The sequence below is a fragment of the Perognathus longimembris genome, chromosome 19, assembly GCF_023159225.1.
Source record: "Perognathus longimembris pacificus isolate PPM17 chromosome 19, ASM2315922v1, whole genome shotgun sequence".
Taxonomy (NCBI): Eukaryota; Metazoa; Chordata; class Mammalia; order Rodentia; family Heteromyidae; genus Perognathus; species Perognathus longimembris.
The window spans coordinates 40274615-40291593 of NC_063179.1; the positions used below are offsets into that span (position 1 = coordinate 40274615).

At 43.9% G+C, this 16979-nt stretch overlaps 1 protein-coding gene across 1 annotated transcript in view; it reads right to left on the bottom strand.

The window, feature by feature from the left end:
• The window catches only part of Iqgap2 (IQ motif containing GTPase activating protein 2), a 236914-nt gene that overhangs the window by 6296 nt on the left and 213639 nt on the right, over positions 1-16979 (bottom strand). Inside the window, exons 30-34 of the mRNA XM_048368331.1 lie at positions 16471-16612; positions 8848-8935; positions 6205-6414; positions 3767-3927; positions 670-807 (exon numbers count right to left, since the gene is read on the bottom strand). Coding sequence (XP_048224288.1) covers positions 670-807; positions 3767-3927; positions 6205-6414; positions 8848-8935; positions 16471-16612 — 739 coding nt within the window. The remainder of the gene's footprint in view (positions 1-669; positions 808-3766; positions 3928-6204; positions 6415-8847; positions 8936-16470; positions 16613-16979) is intronic.

Sequence of the window (16979 nt, forward strand, 5' to 3'; positions counted from 1 at the left end):
ATCTCAGCTTCCTGAGTAGCTAGGATGACATACGTGTAAGCCACCGGAGCCTGGCTTGTACATGGTGTCTTTTATAGAAACTTCTAAAAAGGAAGCAGCTCTTTGTGGAAGCCCGTGTAGTCAGGAGGTTTCCTGGGCTCCGTGGCTTTGAAGCCAGGCCCAAGGGCAGGTGGGAGTCAGTCAGGAGGCGATGCAAGGAGCTGACCTCTGAGACTGAGCGGGAATTCATGCCCATGATCCCCGGTAGGGAAGCAGGGCCTGGCCTGGCCCCTGAGCGGGGTGGGGGAAGAGGTTTGGTTTCCTCCTCCAGTTTGGATTCCCATTCACTGTTGGGAGTTGGCTTGGCCCTAGGGTTTGAAATGAGAAAAGTCTGCCTCACAACTGTAGACAACTCATTTACTGTGGCCAAAAGACAGCCTTTCATTCTCCCTGCTGTGACTCAGCTCCGTCCCTGGGTACATACAGGGACGAACCACCGGGAACATGACCCTCTTGATCTGCATCTCACATAGCCAGACAGTACGGCTGCTGAGAGCCCAAGTGACAACAGTTCTTGGACTCCTCCCGGGCCTCTGTAACCAAGGGGATCTCTCTCTCAAAGGTAAGGGGCCCAAAGAAATGCTGAGACAGACTGTGTGTGTGAGTTCACACCCACACTGCTTCACTTACTGGTTTGTCTGAAGATCGTCAATCCCGAGCAAGACGCCTTTCTCCTGCAACTTGGCGGCGGTGTACCTCACCGGCTTCGCCCTCTTCGTGCCTTTGGGCTCTGCTTTTACATCTAGTTTAATTGATCTCCGAGTATTTCTGACAAAGTAAGAGTACATCCATTGCCTGTTACCATGATGCTTTTGAGAGTGCCATCACCATGCCCAAAGTGACACACACTGGTTACACACTGGTCACACACCTGGTCCCCTTGGGATGAATCTGTATTGTTTCATTCATTTGTCACCATTTGTGACAAAAGGTAAGGACTTTACCCACTGCAATAACTGGGGAAAGGATTTCCCAAGCGACTGAGACGTGTGTTACAGACTAATTTTTTAAATTCATATTCATTCATTCATTCGTTCATTCATTCACTTGCCAGTCCTGAGGCTTGGACTCAGGGCTTGAGCACTGTCCCTGGCTTCTTTTACTCAAGGCTAGCACTCTACCACTTGAGCCACAACGCCATTTCTGGATTTTTTTCTGTTTATGCATGCAAGGCAAGCATTCTACCACTAAGCCATATTCCCAGCCCCTATTTATTTATTTATTTATTTTATTATTTTTTTTGGTACCAGAACTGAGGCTTGAACTCAGGGTCTCATGTTCTTCCTTAGATTTATCCCTCAAGGCTTGCATTCTACCACTTGAACAGTACCTTCATGTTTATCTTTTTGCTGGTGAACTAGAGATAACAGTCTTTGGATTTATCTGCCCAGACTGGCTTCAAAATGATTCACACCATCAGCACCCAGATAGACTAATATTGTTAATAAAACTTATATTCTGAACTAAGCACCAGAGGCTCATGCCTGTAATTCTAGCTACTCAAGAGCCTGAGATCTGAGGATTGCAGTATGAAGCCAGCCCAGGCTTCATATGTTTGTTAGCTCCAATTAGGCACCAAACTGCGGGCAGTGGAGCTGTGGCTCAAGCGGTAGAGTGGTAACCTGGAGCAAAAACAGCTCAGGAGGGGCTGGGAATATGGCCTAGTGGCAGGAGTGCTCGCCTCCTATACACAAAGCCCTGGGTTCTATTCCTCAGCACCACATATATAGAAAACGGCCAGAAGTGGCGCTGTGGCTCAAGTGGCAGAGTGCTAGCCTTGAGCAAAAAGAAGCCAGGGGGGGCTGGGGATATAGCCTAGTGGCAAGAGTGCCTGCCTCGGATACATGAGGCCCTAGGTTCGATTCCCCAGCACCACATATACAGAAAACGGCCAGAAGCGGCGCTGTGGCTCAAGTGGCGGAGTGCTAGCCTTGAGCGGGAAGAAGCCAGGGACAGTGCTCAGGCCCTGAGTCCAAGGCCCAGGACTGGCCAAAAAAAAAAAAAAAAAAAAGAAGCCAGGGACAATGCTCAGGCCCTGAGTCTACGCCCCAGGAATGAAAAAAAGCAACAACAAAACACCAGCTCAGGGACAGCACCCAGACTCTGAGTTAAAGCCCCAGGACTGGCACAAAAAACCCCAAAACAATAACAACTTACACTCTGTATTCTTAGTCAGGTGGTACTAAGTGGCTATATTTGAAGTCATTTATAAGTAGTTTTGGAGGAATTACATAAACTTTGCATCCCCGAGAGAAGGTAGTTTTACTAAGAGTATATATTTAATAAACACCATGTGGCTGACTCTGTTCTAGGTATTTATGTTGTATTTATAAAATTAGTATTTCCATCATGCTTTGAAATTAATGAATCTCTTCGCCACACATTATTTCATTTAGCTTTTACAGCCATGCTTCTAGAAGCTGGTACTTTGTGTGTGAGTGTGTATGTGTTTGTGCTGGTACCGAAGCTTGAACTCAGGATTTCGCATTCTCATGTTTTGCTGAAGGCTGGTGCTCTACCACTTGAGTCATACCTGTAGTGTATCATTTTTGCTGGCTAACTAGAGATGAGTTCTCTGGGACCTTTCCACCGGGGTTAGCTTCAAACCACAATCCTTCGATGTCAGATCCTGAGTATCGAAGATGATAGGTACAAGCCACAGGCACCTGACTTGGAACTGGTATTTCTAATCCATCCATCCACCCATCTGTGATGGTACCAGGGCTTGAACTCAGTGCCTAATGTTTGCTTGGCTTTTTCACTCAAGAAGGATACTGTACCACTTGAGCCATAGCTACATAAGTATTTTTGCTGATTAATTGGAGATAAAAGTCTTATGGATGTTTTTTTTTCTGCCTAGGTTAGCTTTGAAATATAATTTTCCCAGTTTAAATACATATTCACAGCCCTCAAGCAAGTGAATGAAAGTTCACAATAAGTGCTGTACAAATCAATGAGATTTACATTTGGTTATGCATCTCTAAGAGATCAGTAACTAATGCAATTGATTTTTCTGTACTGCACGAGTTCCTACTGCCAACTTGATGACTACGGTTATATGAAAGTATTGTATTACATATTTAAGTGGATAATTAAAATTTTATTAGTATTAACTCTCATCTGGTGACAAGAATAAATATGAGCAAAGGATCTTTATTCAAGGTCACTCTATTGCGTATAAAAACCTATAATATATATAGTAATTTGTAACAGTGGCCAAATATTACCCATGTCTATAATAATTGTTTAAAACCTCCAAGCAATTTAAATCATTAAGTTGTTCTGTGAAATTAGCAAATATTTGGCACTAACATCAAGTATATAAAATTCTGTTTATAGTACACACTTCATAAATAAGACTAGTCTCTCTCTCTCTCTCTCTCTCTGTTTCTCCATATAAAATAAATGTTGTTTTTAAAGCATGTTCAACTATCCAGGGCAAAAGGAATCATGAGTGTTTCCCTAAATGTTACTGTTATTTGTTGCAAATACAGTGAGGTAAGCTACTCTTGATTGTAATGATGACAGGGAAGGAAAAAGTTGCTGCTTTCATTTCTGAGTTCTTAGCTCACCGTGGCTAATAACAAAATTGAGACTCTAGGTTTTAGTTATATAAGAAAGTAAAAACAGTTTGCATCCCTACCCCCCCCCCCCCCCCCAGGCAGCCCTGCAGAATCCCTGTATGAGCCTCGGCATTACAGATCAACAGGGCCCGCTCTCCACTTACTTCCTTTTCAGGTTGTCTAAGCAAGTCTTTATGTAGGTGTCATAATAATTAATCTGCTCTTCATAAAACGCTGCCTTCTCATTAAGGGCGTTCAGGGTCTGCTGAAGTTTTGCCAATTCAGCCTTCCGAAGCGTGCGATGAATTCTTTGATTTCGAATATCCTAAAACAGTAAGTATCAGCTATAATAAGAGGTGCATGTAAAAATTTGTTTTGTTTGTTTTGTTTTAGTTGCCAGTCCTGGGGCTTGGACTCAGGGTCTGAGCACTGTCCTTGGCTTCTTTTTGCTCAAGGCTAGCACTCTACCTCTTAAGCTACAGCTCCACTTCTGGCTTTTTTCTATATATGTGGTGCTGAGGAATCGAACCCAGGGCTTCATGTATACGAGGCAAGCATTTTACCACTAGGCCATATTCCCAGCCCCTAAAAATTTGCTTTATGAGATCAATTTATGACAATAAAAGAAAATAGTAACCTTCTACTGTGACTTTTGGCTTAAGAGTTAATTACCTTATTATGAAGTACCTTACTATATATATTTCAACAGCAAAGCATCCGTTTATCTTTTTGTTTTAATGGACACTGAGACTTGCTAAGGTTAACTTTTCTGTTGCTGGACAAACAAAAGTACATTAAGAATAACCAGTTTAGGGAAAAGTCAGGTTTTAAAAGAGACACAAGGAAGACCTTAGCAAGACACATGTGGTTTCTTTAGAATATTTTGAAGACTGAACTGAAAAAGATGAACTCTTGTTTATTTTACTTTATCATAACTACATGCACTTATCTGTTACCTAGCTCTTGAGATCTGAACAAACAACAGCGAGGCTCTCGAGATTGAAAGCTTCAGCGCTGACAGTTTTCACAGCCCCCCATTTCTCTGTGCTCCAAACGTGGATTGAAAGTTTTCAGGGAGAAAGGAAACTATCTGCACTGAACATGTATAGGTTTTTGCTACTCTTCCCTAAACAGTAACTAAGCACCTATTGGCATAGTATTTACATTGTGCTTGGTATGATAACTAATGGAGAAAGCTGGGCATGGTGGCAGACACTACGGTCTCAGCCACTTAGAAAAGGAAGGCAGGAGGCTCCTTTGAGCAGAGGTTGAAGACTGGCCTGGGAAAACAAAACAAAACAAAAGGCATCTGGGGGAATAAGTGTAGGCTATGTGCAAATTCTGTGCGATTTCATTCAAGGGGCCTGAGCCCCCACCGCTTGCGGGTAATCAGCAGGAAGTCTTAGAGCTAATCCTGAGCAGATACCCAGGCATGACTGTACGTGGGTTGAAATAGAATTCCTAGAACATAGCTGCTAAACATTCTAGCCACGGGCTAAATTTATACTTGCAGATACTTTTAAAAAAAAATTCTGTTCAGTAAGTTATGAGAATGTTTCGTGTAAAAATGGTTTCTGTTTAATATTACTTATTCCTTCATGAAAAATTAACTCTCGCCTGCCATGAATTAAAAAAGACCCCCCCCCCACCTCTTCTTAAGTAAAAATTCTCCATTGAATATTTGGGTGGTTGTTTTAGGCTAACCTTTGCTTTTTTTTTTTTTAACGTAAAAGCATTCATTTCTCTATGCAATATTCCCAAAGAGAAATAGTTTCCATCTTTCAAGACATAGAAAAAACCAAAACAAAAATCCAATAATGCTATTTCCCATGCATTACTAGGACAGGAGGTATCAGCTTACTGCCAGAATTGGCCATCATTTTCCAGTGAAGAAGAAAATGGAATTGTCCTCCCAGGAGGCAAGAAAACTTTTTTTTTCTTTGTTCCTGGGATCTTTCAACTGCCTCTAACCTAGGCCCATGGTAACTTGTAGGTCTGGATCCAAAGGCTGAAGTGCGTTTCTCATCCCCACGTTATCTATTCTTCCTTATCCTTGACACACAGGTCCGCAGCCACTTCCTGCGGCCTTTCCTTGCGAGGAGTCCACATCCTCCTCTTGGGACATTTCTCAAGTGTTCACACATGAGATGAGCAAACAAGAAACAAAAAAAGCTTTTCAGTCGGAATTGCACTTAGGACAAACTGATGAGAAACAGATTCGGGGCGGGGTGGGGTCACCCTCTCACTGGCCGGCCCAAAGAGCAATTAAGCCAGGAGAACACTCCCTAGCTGTCACTGAAAAGAAATGAGTAGATCTCGCATAACGGTTTAGTCCTAGCTGGTTGCCTCCATCTCTCATGTGAGCATTTATTCTTGGTATTCTCAACTCTCCTATTGATTTGGGGACACTGTGTTTATTGCTTGTAAAATTCATCAACCGACTCCAAAACCTTAAAAAAAACAATCTGTAATCTCAAAGAAGCAGGAACGATGTACAGCTCTGTCTGCACCCCTCATGTTAACCTCCCGGGGTGCCCTGCGTGTGACGCCTGTCCAGCAGAGGTCTACGGGGTGAAGAAGAAAGAAGACAGTTTGCGAAAACCTTGGCAATCTCGTTGAGAAGGTCTTGGTATTTGTCTTTGGATGATACGTGTCCAGTGTGCTCCAGTGTGCGAAGGTTCCTCTGGATTTTCCTCTTCTTCTGCTCGAGGGGCAGATGACCCTCTTCAATCATTGGCTGCTCATGTTTCATCCCTGGAGTCCTGGAATCTATAATCGCACGGCTCACCATGTCTTTGGAGTGTTCTTCTTCCTGCAGAACAAGAGAATATCCCGACGTTGAATATTGATTGTCCCCCTTGTATCCTTCAGTCCCACAAATTATACATATACATATACATATACATATACATATACATATACTTATACTTATAGGTGAGTTGATGTCACAAAGAAAGAAGTCTCCTCCAGCCAAAGTCCAAAGACTAGTGCCAGAACTGTTCTTCATGGTTCTGGGGGTCAGCCTTTGGAAGGCATTGCTTCCTCTTTTTGAGGAACACAGCAGTGATGACAGGCCTCTGGCGAAAAAGCCTAAGCTACTTTATTATCAAGGTGACAAAACTCCTTGATAGGGGACATGTTTTAATGAATAATGGTTTCTTTGCAATGTCCTGGGTGGATATCAAAGCCTGGGCATCCCGAAGGAGAAAATAGCAACTGGATGAGTTACTAAGATGTGGCAATGAGAAGTCCGAGTGTCGAGAACCCAACAAGTCAGCTCTACTGGGAGACTCACGAGTCAGTCCGACAGTGAGGGAGACAGAGCGCTTCATTCTCGCAATGGAATCGCCCTGCAACCAGCCACTCTAAGAAACTAGTAGTTTTCTTTAAACAAAAGCAGTCAGGGTATTCCAGCACAGAGGATCAGCATATTCGACCCCTTAAGCCACTCCATCCCCCCACATTTCTGCTTGTTTTGTTTTTGAGAGAGGGTCTTCCTAACTTTGCCCAAGCTGGCCTTCAACTTGTCACCCTCCTGCTTCTACCCATTGAGGATGACAGGTGTCAGCATGCCCAGCTTAAGGACCCTATTGCTAATTGTAAGATACAGCAATTTTAGACACAGGACCCACAATGCCTGGTAGATACGGTAAGTGTCTACCAGGCCAGCAGTACACAGCCATCGTAGAAGGAAGCAGCAGCTAATATTAGCATTTAATGTGTGCCAGGTACTATTGTATGTTTTAATGTATTTTCACTTATTTAATTCTGTGTGTGATTTCCAGCTTACAGTTGAAAAACTTAAGGTGAAGAAGTATCTCTAAGTGCCAGAGCCACAAACTAGGAGATACAGGGATATTCTTGCTCTCACATATCTGTGTTATCACTCAGTCATAATAATTGGAGAAAAAAAAGGGAACATTTAATAAAGACGCAAGTCTCTCGTACTAAGTCAGTATATACTACTCTCAACAATTTAAAAGAATTCACATTAACAAAATCAGGTAATTGAGTTTTGTCTTGTATTATAAAATGAAAGATGATTCCCTGGCAACCAAGTAAGAATAATTTAGGAAATTTATGTGTAGTTCTGTTAAGAAGTAACTAATTAGATAATTTCCTGAACTTTCGTTTAGGGAATAACAATTATTGGTATTAAAATAATACTGAGATTGATTTGTTTTAGCATGAACTGAATAATGATACATTTAAAGAGACATAAATAAGCCAAGTGCTGGTGGCTCACACCTGTAATCCTTGCTGAGATTAGAAGGCTGAGGGCTGAGGATTGTGGTTTGAAGACAGCCCAGGAAGGAAAGTCTATGAGATTCTTATCTCCAATTAATCACCAAAAGGCTCAGAAGTGAAGATGTAGCTCAAATGGTAGAGCAGTAGACTTGAGCAAAAGAAACCCAGAGATAGAGCTCAGTCCCTCTGTCCAAGCCCCAGACACACACACACACACACACGCAGACATAAGTAAAAACTTCAAAGCAAGATTGTCATGAAACTTTACTTAGATCGACATACTAGTAGTCCGACCAACAGACTCAGATACTTACTTCTGAATTATTTGGTAAATGGTTTTAATGTGCTTATTCAAAAATAGCAAGTAGATAAAATAAGGACCAGAACGATCTCTCAATGGACTTACCCGGCCGTCTGTGGTATAATAACGCTTATCACGGATATTCTGAAGTTTTGAGAGACTCAATACTATCTTTGCATCATAAAAAACCACAGATATTCCACATGGGTTTTAGATATGGTTGAAACAAATTGTCTACCATAAGAGATATAATTCCTTCTAGATGCTGTGGCGAACGCCTGTAATCCCAGCAACTGGGGAAATGGAGAACTGGAGGAACACCGTTCCAGGCCCACCTGAGGAAAGGGAATGATCCCTCTACCACAGTCGATACACTGAGCGCGGCGTGCCAACCTGTCATTCCAGCTACTCAGGAGGTGGCAGCGAGGACAATCTTGGCATGAGGCCAACCCGGGGCAAAAATTCAACGCTACCTGACAAATAGCTAGTGTAGAAAAGGCCTAGGGAATGGATCAAGGGGTAGAGCCTACCGAGTGTAGGCCCTGAGTTCAAATTCGAGTACCGCCAAATGGCGATGCTTTTTCTCCTGACCAAACCAGAAAAGTGTCTCCCAGGTAACAAGTATTTTGCATGAAGACTTACTAAGAAAGAAACACACCTGCGCATTATGCTTATTATTTTATAAAGGCAAATTACCTGTTCTTCAGTTGCTGGTGTCTCTAAGATCTCAGTCAGTGTGGTTCCTGGCTGGTTCCGAATCACATCAACGATCAGCTTTTTGGTCCTTACAAAGGAAACAAAAGGAGAGACTTTCAGACAGCTGCCTTGTTGCAAAAAAATGGATTTATCTTATGTGAATGCAGAAAAGGTTGCTTCAAGTCAAAGATTCTTGCAGGGTGTGTTTGAAGACTCTTGAATGTATTGGTTCATCAGAGTCTGGGCTTTATAGTCTTGATTATAAAGACTATTGTAAGACTATTCTGTTAGAGGCAGGGGCACAAATCCACAATAGATTCCTTATCTAAATGTTGTTTTCTTCTTTTTGGACCAAGATTTGTTGTTGTTGTTGTTGTTTCTGGGGCTTGAACTCAGAGCCTGGAAGCTGTCTTTAAGTTTTGCTCAAGACTAGTGCTCCAAGACTTAAACCACATCTCCACTTCCAGCTTTTTGGTACTTCATTGAAGATAAGAGTATCTTATCACAGATTTTCTTGCCAGGGCTAGCTTCAAACTAAGATCCTCAGATTTCACATTACTGAGTAGCTAGTTTTACAGTGCCCAGAAACTACTTTTTGATGGGCAGCTGAGATGTCTGTCCTTCTACCGTGGAAGGGCCAGGAAAGGTAGCTAGTATCCCTTTCTCCTGACTTCAGTAGCATTTAAATTTGAGTCTATCATTGCATCAAAGCTTTAGGAATCACACGAATGGTGTCCTTCCCTGTTTTCATAAAGCTGTGGAACAACTGGAAGACTAGAGGTCATGGAAGCCCAGCATGGCTGCCTGCTGGCTGACCTCGCAGTCAGGAGGCTGAGTGTTCAAGGACCTGAGGACCAAGCAGAGGGGGCTGGCTCCTTGGTTTCCAGTGGAGGGGAACACAAGAGCTGCTCTGTGAGAGTTCAGATGTGGCAATCCCATCGAGGGGCTAAAACCATACACCGTTTCATACGTGTTTATGTATTCCTGATGGCGGCTGGCCACATGTCTCGAATCAGGGAGCAGGTTACGTAAGAAAGGATGTTATTAGGAGGAGGCCTCAAGACAGAAAGTAGAAATATTTTGACATAAAGAGAAATGGGACGCTGCTGGGTGGCGTACTCCTGTCATCCTAATTACTCAGGGGGCTGCCATCAAAGGATTGTGGTTCCAAGCCAGCCTGGGCAAGGAAATCCCTGACACTCATCGCCAATTCACCAGCAAAAAGCCGGAAGGGGATCTGTGGCAAGTGGTAGAGCACTAGACTTGAGTGAAGAAGTTGAGGTGCAGCGCCCAGGCCTTGAGTTCACGACCCAGTTTAGGCATCAAAAAACTTCCTGTCATTCCTATGGAAATACCCTTCCTTCCAAAAGAAGGACACATGGCCTTACAACCTGTGTGACCCCAGAGGCACTGTGGGGAGAGGGGACCTGGAAAATCAGCGTCAACTGCAATCAGGTCAGGTGTGAAGTTTCATTTCTATTGTAGCCCTGCTACTGTTTTGGGTCTGTCACAGAGGAGAATTCTTAAACAGCAGCAGGAAATGTTCACACGGCATGAAAACCTACATTTTCATGGAGCCTGAATGGCTCCTCAAAGTTCATTTCCGAATAAAAAATTTCTGAAGCTGGGATCAAATCCAGGAAGTCATCTCTAAACACGACTTTTTCCTACTTTTGGCACGTCTGCAGGAGAAGCCTGATCACCTTGCGACTTCCGCTTCTCCCCTCTCTGGGGTCTCTGGAGAGCCATTTCCTCCGGCACCATGACCCTTCTCTGGCTGGGGATTTTCAGGCTGTCTGGGAATGCACAACTAAAGACTCCAGGGAGTCAAAGGTGAGCACACAGCTAATTATAGCCACGTGGGAGCTGGCGTGGGTCGCCAGGCAGCCCTGGCTCGGAAGGCCTGCTGTCCCTTCCGCCCTCCATCTCCATCTTCTAATCATCATCAAAAGGAATTAGACAGAAACACCGAGTTAAAAATAGAAGCTTTGCATGACTTCAAGAATTATTTATTTGTTCAAGAGCTACCAAAGGACAAATTGCTCCTATGGCCTTTTTGTTTTGTTTTTCTCTTTGAATTCTGTTACATCAGGCCTGTGGAATCCATTGCTAGAGTTCTGTCCTTGACATTCTGTGAGTGCAAATGATCATCCAGTCTCAGGACAGGGAATTCAGCTCTCCCTCTCCCCACAGTAGACCACGGGTCAGACAGATGTAAGGCCACATCTGGGCTCTTATTGTGTGTTAGCTATGTAAGCCTGCGCAAATTATATAATCCAGGTAGTTGGTTTTTTTTCCCCCAAATCAGTTATAAAATGGAGATGGCTTAGGGAATTGAGAGAGGATGGAACACAAAGATGTAAAGCCTTTTTTGGCCAAGTTCTGACACACGGTAAGCAATCCAATGGTGAAGGAAGTTGTGCTCTCCAAATGGCATGGGTAGTAGCTAAGGCCCGGAGGACCGCTCAGTCCCTATAGGGACATGCTATGTGTACAAGAGCTTGAAGACTTAGTAGGGACTATAGAAATGACAGCATCTCATTAATGAGTTTTTATACTAGTCACCTGTTGATAGGAAACTATTTTTAATAAATTGAGTTAAATAGAATATATGAACAGAAACAATTTTAATTCAATGACTTATGAGCTGGGCACTGGTGGCTCACATCCATAGTCCTAGCTACTCAGGAGGCTATGAGATCTGGGGATCATGCTTCAAAGTCAGCGTGGGAGGGAAAGTCCTTGAGACTCTTATCTCCAATTAAGCACCAAAAGGCTGCAGGTGGAACTGTAGCAGAAATGTTTGAGTGTTAGCCTTGAGTAGGCCAAGCCCTGAATTCAAGCTCCAGTACCGGCACACATATTCACACACACTCGAAAGAAATATGTATGAAGTGATGGGCATATTACTTCCCCTAACCAGATCACTAGACACTGCACATATGGATATGTGAATGTTGAACTGTACTCTCTGTGTACAAGTACCATGTGCCAATTCAAAGCTTCAGAAAATAAAATTCTAGCTGGAAAAAGTCACAGATTTCTTTTTTTAAAAGAAAACATGTGGCTTTTAGAAACTTGACAATTACATTAAATTTCTTTTGGAAAGCGCAGCCCTGAAAGGCCCAGAACATTCCATTCTTCAGGAGGAAGTAAGCACTCTCCAGGGCCCATTCCCTGCCCTGGTTTAGTCACAGGACTTCTGGGAAACAATCCTCTAGCTGCTGTTACAAACAGGACAGAGACCTAAGAGGTTTAATGGCGAGACAGACACCTCACACTACTGTCTAGCACTGCAGAACACAAGCCAAGTTCCTTTTTCTACATCACCAGCCAGTCACAGACCTCTGGTAAGGGGCCAGGACCACAAACTCTTTCTACTCATGTTTTGGGACACACGGGCATGAAATGAAGGGGCTTGGGCATACTGAGCACGTTTTTTCCTCCCCACTGAGCTACAATTCCAGGTCCCTACCTCCTCTTCTACCATCAAGAAGCTCCTGAGGTCCTTAAATGTATAATATCATCTGCAGAGTTCAGAGTTTGGTTTACATTTCTGTTGCCAATGACCTTACAACGTGTTCCCCTCTGTACCCCAGTATACACACATGCTTCTAGTCAGGTCTGACCAGTGTAAATCAACTGGTAGGACTGGCTCTGTGTCTGTTCAACCATGGTGGGAGAGTATGGACTTGGTGTGAACCAAGGATCCTGACTTTCCTGAATGAGGCATTGAGGATAGAGAAATACACCGGGGATTTTCTTGATCAGAGCCGTGCTGTTATTTACTTCCATCTCTAAGTGAGACCACCTGTCACTTGAAAGCGGATCCTTTCGGCTCGGCCATTCCAGGAATATGATATCCATTCGTGTGACACCCACTATTAAACTCTGCCAGGTAGCATTTAGAACCTTCCTCTGTCACCTGCCCAAGGCTGAAGAGGAAGCAGTGTTCATAGCAGCTCAGGAATATCTCTTTTTTGAACATTCCAACGGCATTATTACACACTGTCATTTGCCTCTGACCTCAGGTGTCACTGACTGCCCTTGCCAGCCTGAAACAAAAGCAAGGCAATCTCTCTGGTGGGATAACGAATCGCTAAACTCAATCAGGAGAGCATTCTTCAGAGATGACAATTTAAGCGCTTGAGCAGCTAAGTATGATTAAAAAACCACAAGCCTTAGCCTCCATTGAACTACGAATACTCTGGTGGAAAAGCGAGCTTCGCAAAGGCCACTAGGGGAGCATATTTTGAGATGAGTCATGGCTTCTGGGAAGAGGGATTGACAAGCATGTGGTTCTTTATCCTGTGTGAGATGTCCACGCATGGGCTCCGCACAGCCTTCCCTGGCTCAACGCCCCGTGGCTGCGGACACCACGGGGTGGGTCATGGGTGGCACTGTCCCTGAGCTTTCTGGCTCAAGGCTACTTACTGTTTTGCCACTTGAGCCACAGCTCCACTCATGGACTTTCCTCGGGTCACTCACTACTCGGCCTCTTAAGCAGCTAGGAGTCCAGATGTGAGCCAGTGGTGATGGGCAGACTGAAGGGTGCATACACGCACGGAAGAGGCAAAGGCCTCCATGTTCCCTCCACTCCGTTACGTGCCCTTCACCTCCCTGACCCTCCTCAGTTGCTCCCCTCCGGCTGGGAAGGACACGCCAGCACCAACAGTATAGCCGTGTCCCTGACAGAGTTCTCATTCTTTAGCCTAGTATTCTTTGGTGCAAAGAATAATGGCCTAGTCCTCAAGGACTGTGCGTTGCATAAAGTTGGCTCTGGAGGGTTTAAGAGCACCTGGGTTTGAATTTGTTCCAGTTAGTGGATGTATTATCCAGGAATCTGAGTATCTGTCTGGTATCTATTATTTGTATCATCATCCATAAAATATTGATGGAAACTCTATGTTCATCAGGTTGCTGAAGGTATTATATGTATATTATAATAATCCACAGAAGAGGCAAAATATTTGCTTTTTTTTTTTTTTTTTTTTGCCAGTCCTGGGCCTTGGACTCAGGGCCTGAGCACTGTCCCTGGCTTCTCTTTGCTCAAGGCTAGCACTCTGCCACTTGAGCCACAGCGCCACTTCTGGCCATTTTCTGTATATGTGGTGCTGGGGAATCGAACCCAGGGCTTCAAGTATACGAGGCAAGCGCTCTTGCCACTAGGCCATATCCCCAGCCCAATATTTGCAAATTTTATCTTGAATGTATAACCCAAGAAGAAGAAGAACAATAACAACAACAAAATCCTTCAACTTATACATAGGTAAAGATTTGGATAGACATTTCAACTAAAAAAACATATACAAATGGTCAGGACTCACATGCAGAGATGCTTAACAGCACTAACAAACAGTAAAATAAAATCAAAGTCACAAAGAAACATTCCCTTCTACTCATGGGGATGGCTACTGTTTAAAGAAGGAAAGGTGGAAAGAAGGAAGGAAGGAAGGATAGGAGGAAGGAAAGAAAGAAAACTGTCAAGAAAAATACAGAACTCCCATACCTTGCTAGAGGAAAGGTGAAATGGTGTAACTACTATGGAAAATACTTTTGTAGTTCCTCAAAAAGCTGAACACAGAATTACCATATAACCTAACAATTCTGTTCCCTGGTATATACCTCCAAAGAACTGAAAACAGGTGTTCAAACCAACTTCTACCTACACTTGTACATAGCAGCACTATTCTCTATAGCCTATAGATGTAAACAATCCAAAAAGCCACCAATGATTTCAGAGGTAATAAAAGCATTGTATATTCATACAACGAAATATTATTCAGTCATAAAAAGGAACAAAGTAATGAATTATACTACAACATGAAGAAATATTACACCGAAAAAAGAAGTCAAACACCAAAGGTTGTGTATTACATGACTCCACTTATATGAATTATGGAATGAGTAAATTCAGAGACAGAAACCAGCCTAGTAGTTAGCAGAGGCTGGGAATCGGGATGAAGAGGACTGAATAAATGTTTGGGATGATAAAAATGGGAGGGTTGCACAATAAATGCAGGGACTGTCCTAAATGCATTTGAAGTGTGTACTTGAAAATGGTTGGAGTAATACATGCTGTGCTGTGTTTACTTCACCATTATTAAAAAAACCAACCCGAGAGTGGACCATGCACCCGTGTTCTTTTAAAGATGTAAGTTCCAAGGATTTGTGGAATCCTGGAGACTCCTGTTCACCAATTAGTACCTACACATAGGCCAGTCCTATGATTTATCAGACTACACAAATGTAATTCTCATTACGCGTGAGATGTAACGCAGTCAAGTGCATTTAGAAAATGGCATTCAAATGACAGTCCATGAAGGGGAAATGTCTTCCCGTCATCTTGTAGGATAAAGCTGATGAGATCATAGGGGATTGGGTCTAATTTCATTTGCACGGTGGAACCATCCGGCTTGTGTTTCCGGTTATTTGACAATTGGCTCGTTCAGAGGAAATCAGGGGGTTCCTTCATTTCACTTTCCTCCCCACCCTGTCCTGCCCTGCCCTGAACTGGGTTTCGGAAAGCGCGCTCTGTCTTGGGAAGCAGGGTTGGAAAAGAGTGGCTCTCAGCTCCGGGAGGCCGTGGCGAGGGCTGGGGGCTGTCCTGCCGCTGGGCCTCTTGCTCTGTGGCAGGGCTGCCCTCTCTGCGGCTGGACCTCAGGCCTCAAGCCCTGGGAGATCCGAGGCCCCTCTGCCTGCTGCCTGACTGGGTCTCCGGCCCAGAGCCTCAACACGTAGTAGGTGCTTGAATGAGAGACTCTTAGATGATCACGCATAACCTAACCAAGCCTGGAAGCAGCAGCACGGACCCAGCAGAGCACACGGAGGCAGCTCTTTTATTCCCCCTGGCATTTCTGACAGTGGCTGTAGAGGTGGAAAAAGTCAAGTGGAGACAAATGCGGTGGACAGCACGTCAGTAGCAGGACCACAAGCTCTTAGCAGAAACAAAACCACCTCCGCACTCAAGACGCGAAGCCGGGGAGAAGTGAGAGCCTTGCTCCCCCCACACAGCTGCTCCCAGCGGGCCTGACGCCCCTCCCCAGCGTCCACCCCAATACATAACCCTCAGTCCACGCTGCTAGCTCGCCTCTCCTTGACAACGCTCCCGAAAGCGAGGGCATTTTGGGTTCTTGTCTTAGTGTTTTCCTGTATGGGGCGGGACACTGATATCACTCTCTCTTCTATCTGCCTGGAAGAGTCAGAGGGGGGAACACGCATGCAGCTAGGGAAAATATAGCATTGACGTAAGATGTGATTGCTTTGTGGGAAATCTTTGGGGACAGGAAATGGTAGGTAAACAAAGTCAAACACCTCTAGGATTAAATAGGAAAGGAGGCCAATAAATCAGATGGTGATATGTCTTATCATGGCCATGAGAGCGGTTTTCCCTGGGTCCATCACTTCATTTCTTCAAGGAAGGGATTCAAAATGCCATGCGCAACACTAAAAACCAATACAGACTTGGTAGGCTAGCCTAATGCTTAGACCTCTTCTACACATCTGTTGCTTGGTTTGATATATGATGGATGGACGCGATGCATTTCCATATGCACGTTGCTTCAGCTTGCCGGGCTCAGGAGATACAATTGGAAACATGTGCCCTTTAAGCCCCAAACTTACTTTATCATCAGGCTTCGGGTATCTACAGATTCACCATCTCCTAGGTCATATTTGCTGGTCAAGGAAAGGGAAATCTCAGTCTTGGAGAGTTGACTTAGTGTACTTTCCTTGTTAGGATCATTGGGGTCAATGGATCCTTCACCTGTAGGCAAAAAGCAAGCCACAGTGTTATTCTTTCCATCTCTCTTCCATGGCGACAGTAGAAGTCAGACACAGTAACTCCATGGCAGGTCATAGTCCCGGTGAAACCCACATCTACAATGGATGCAGATTTAAGAAGTTTGCCACATTAAAATAACATCGGGCATGGAGTGTAACAGATGGAATGAGATTGGTTGGAATATAGTATAAACATGTCTGTGGATACCACAATAAAACCCCTACCACCCTATAACTAATATATACTGACAAAAGTTACATGAAATAGACATTCTAAATATGAGCAAATAACTAAAAGATAACTGCTAATCAAAGAAATGGTTACAAAGCAGTGAAGAAGTTGTCATTTT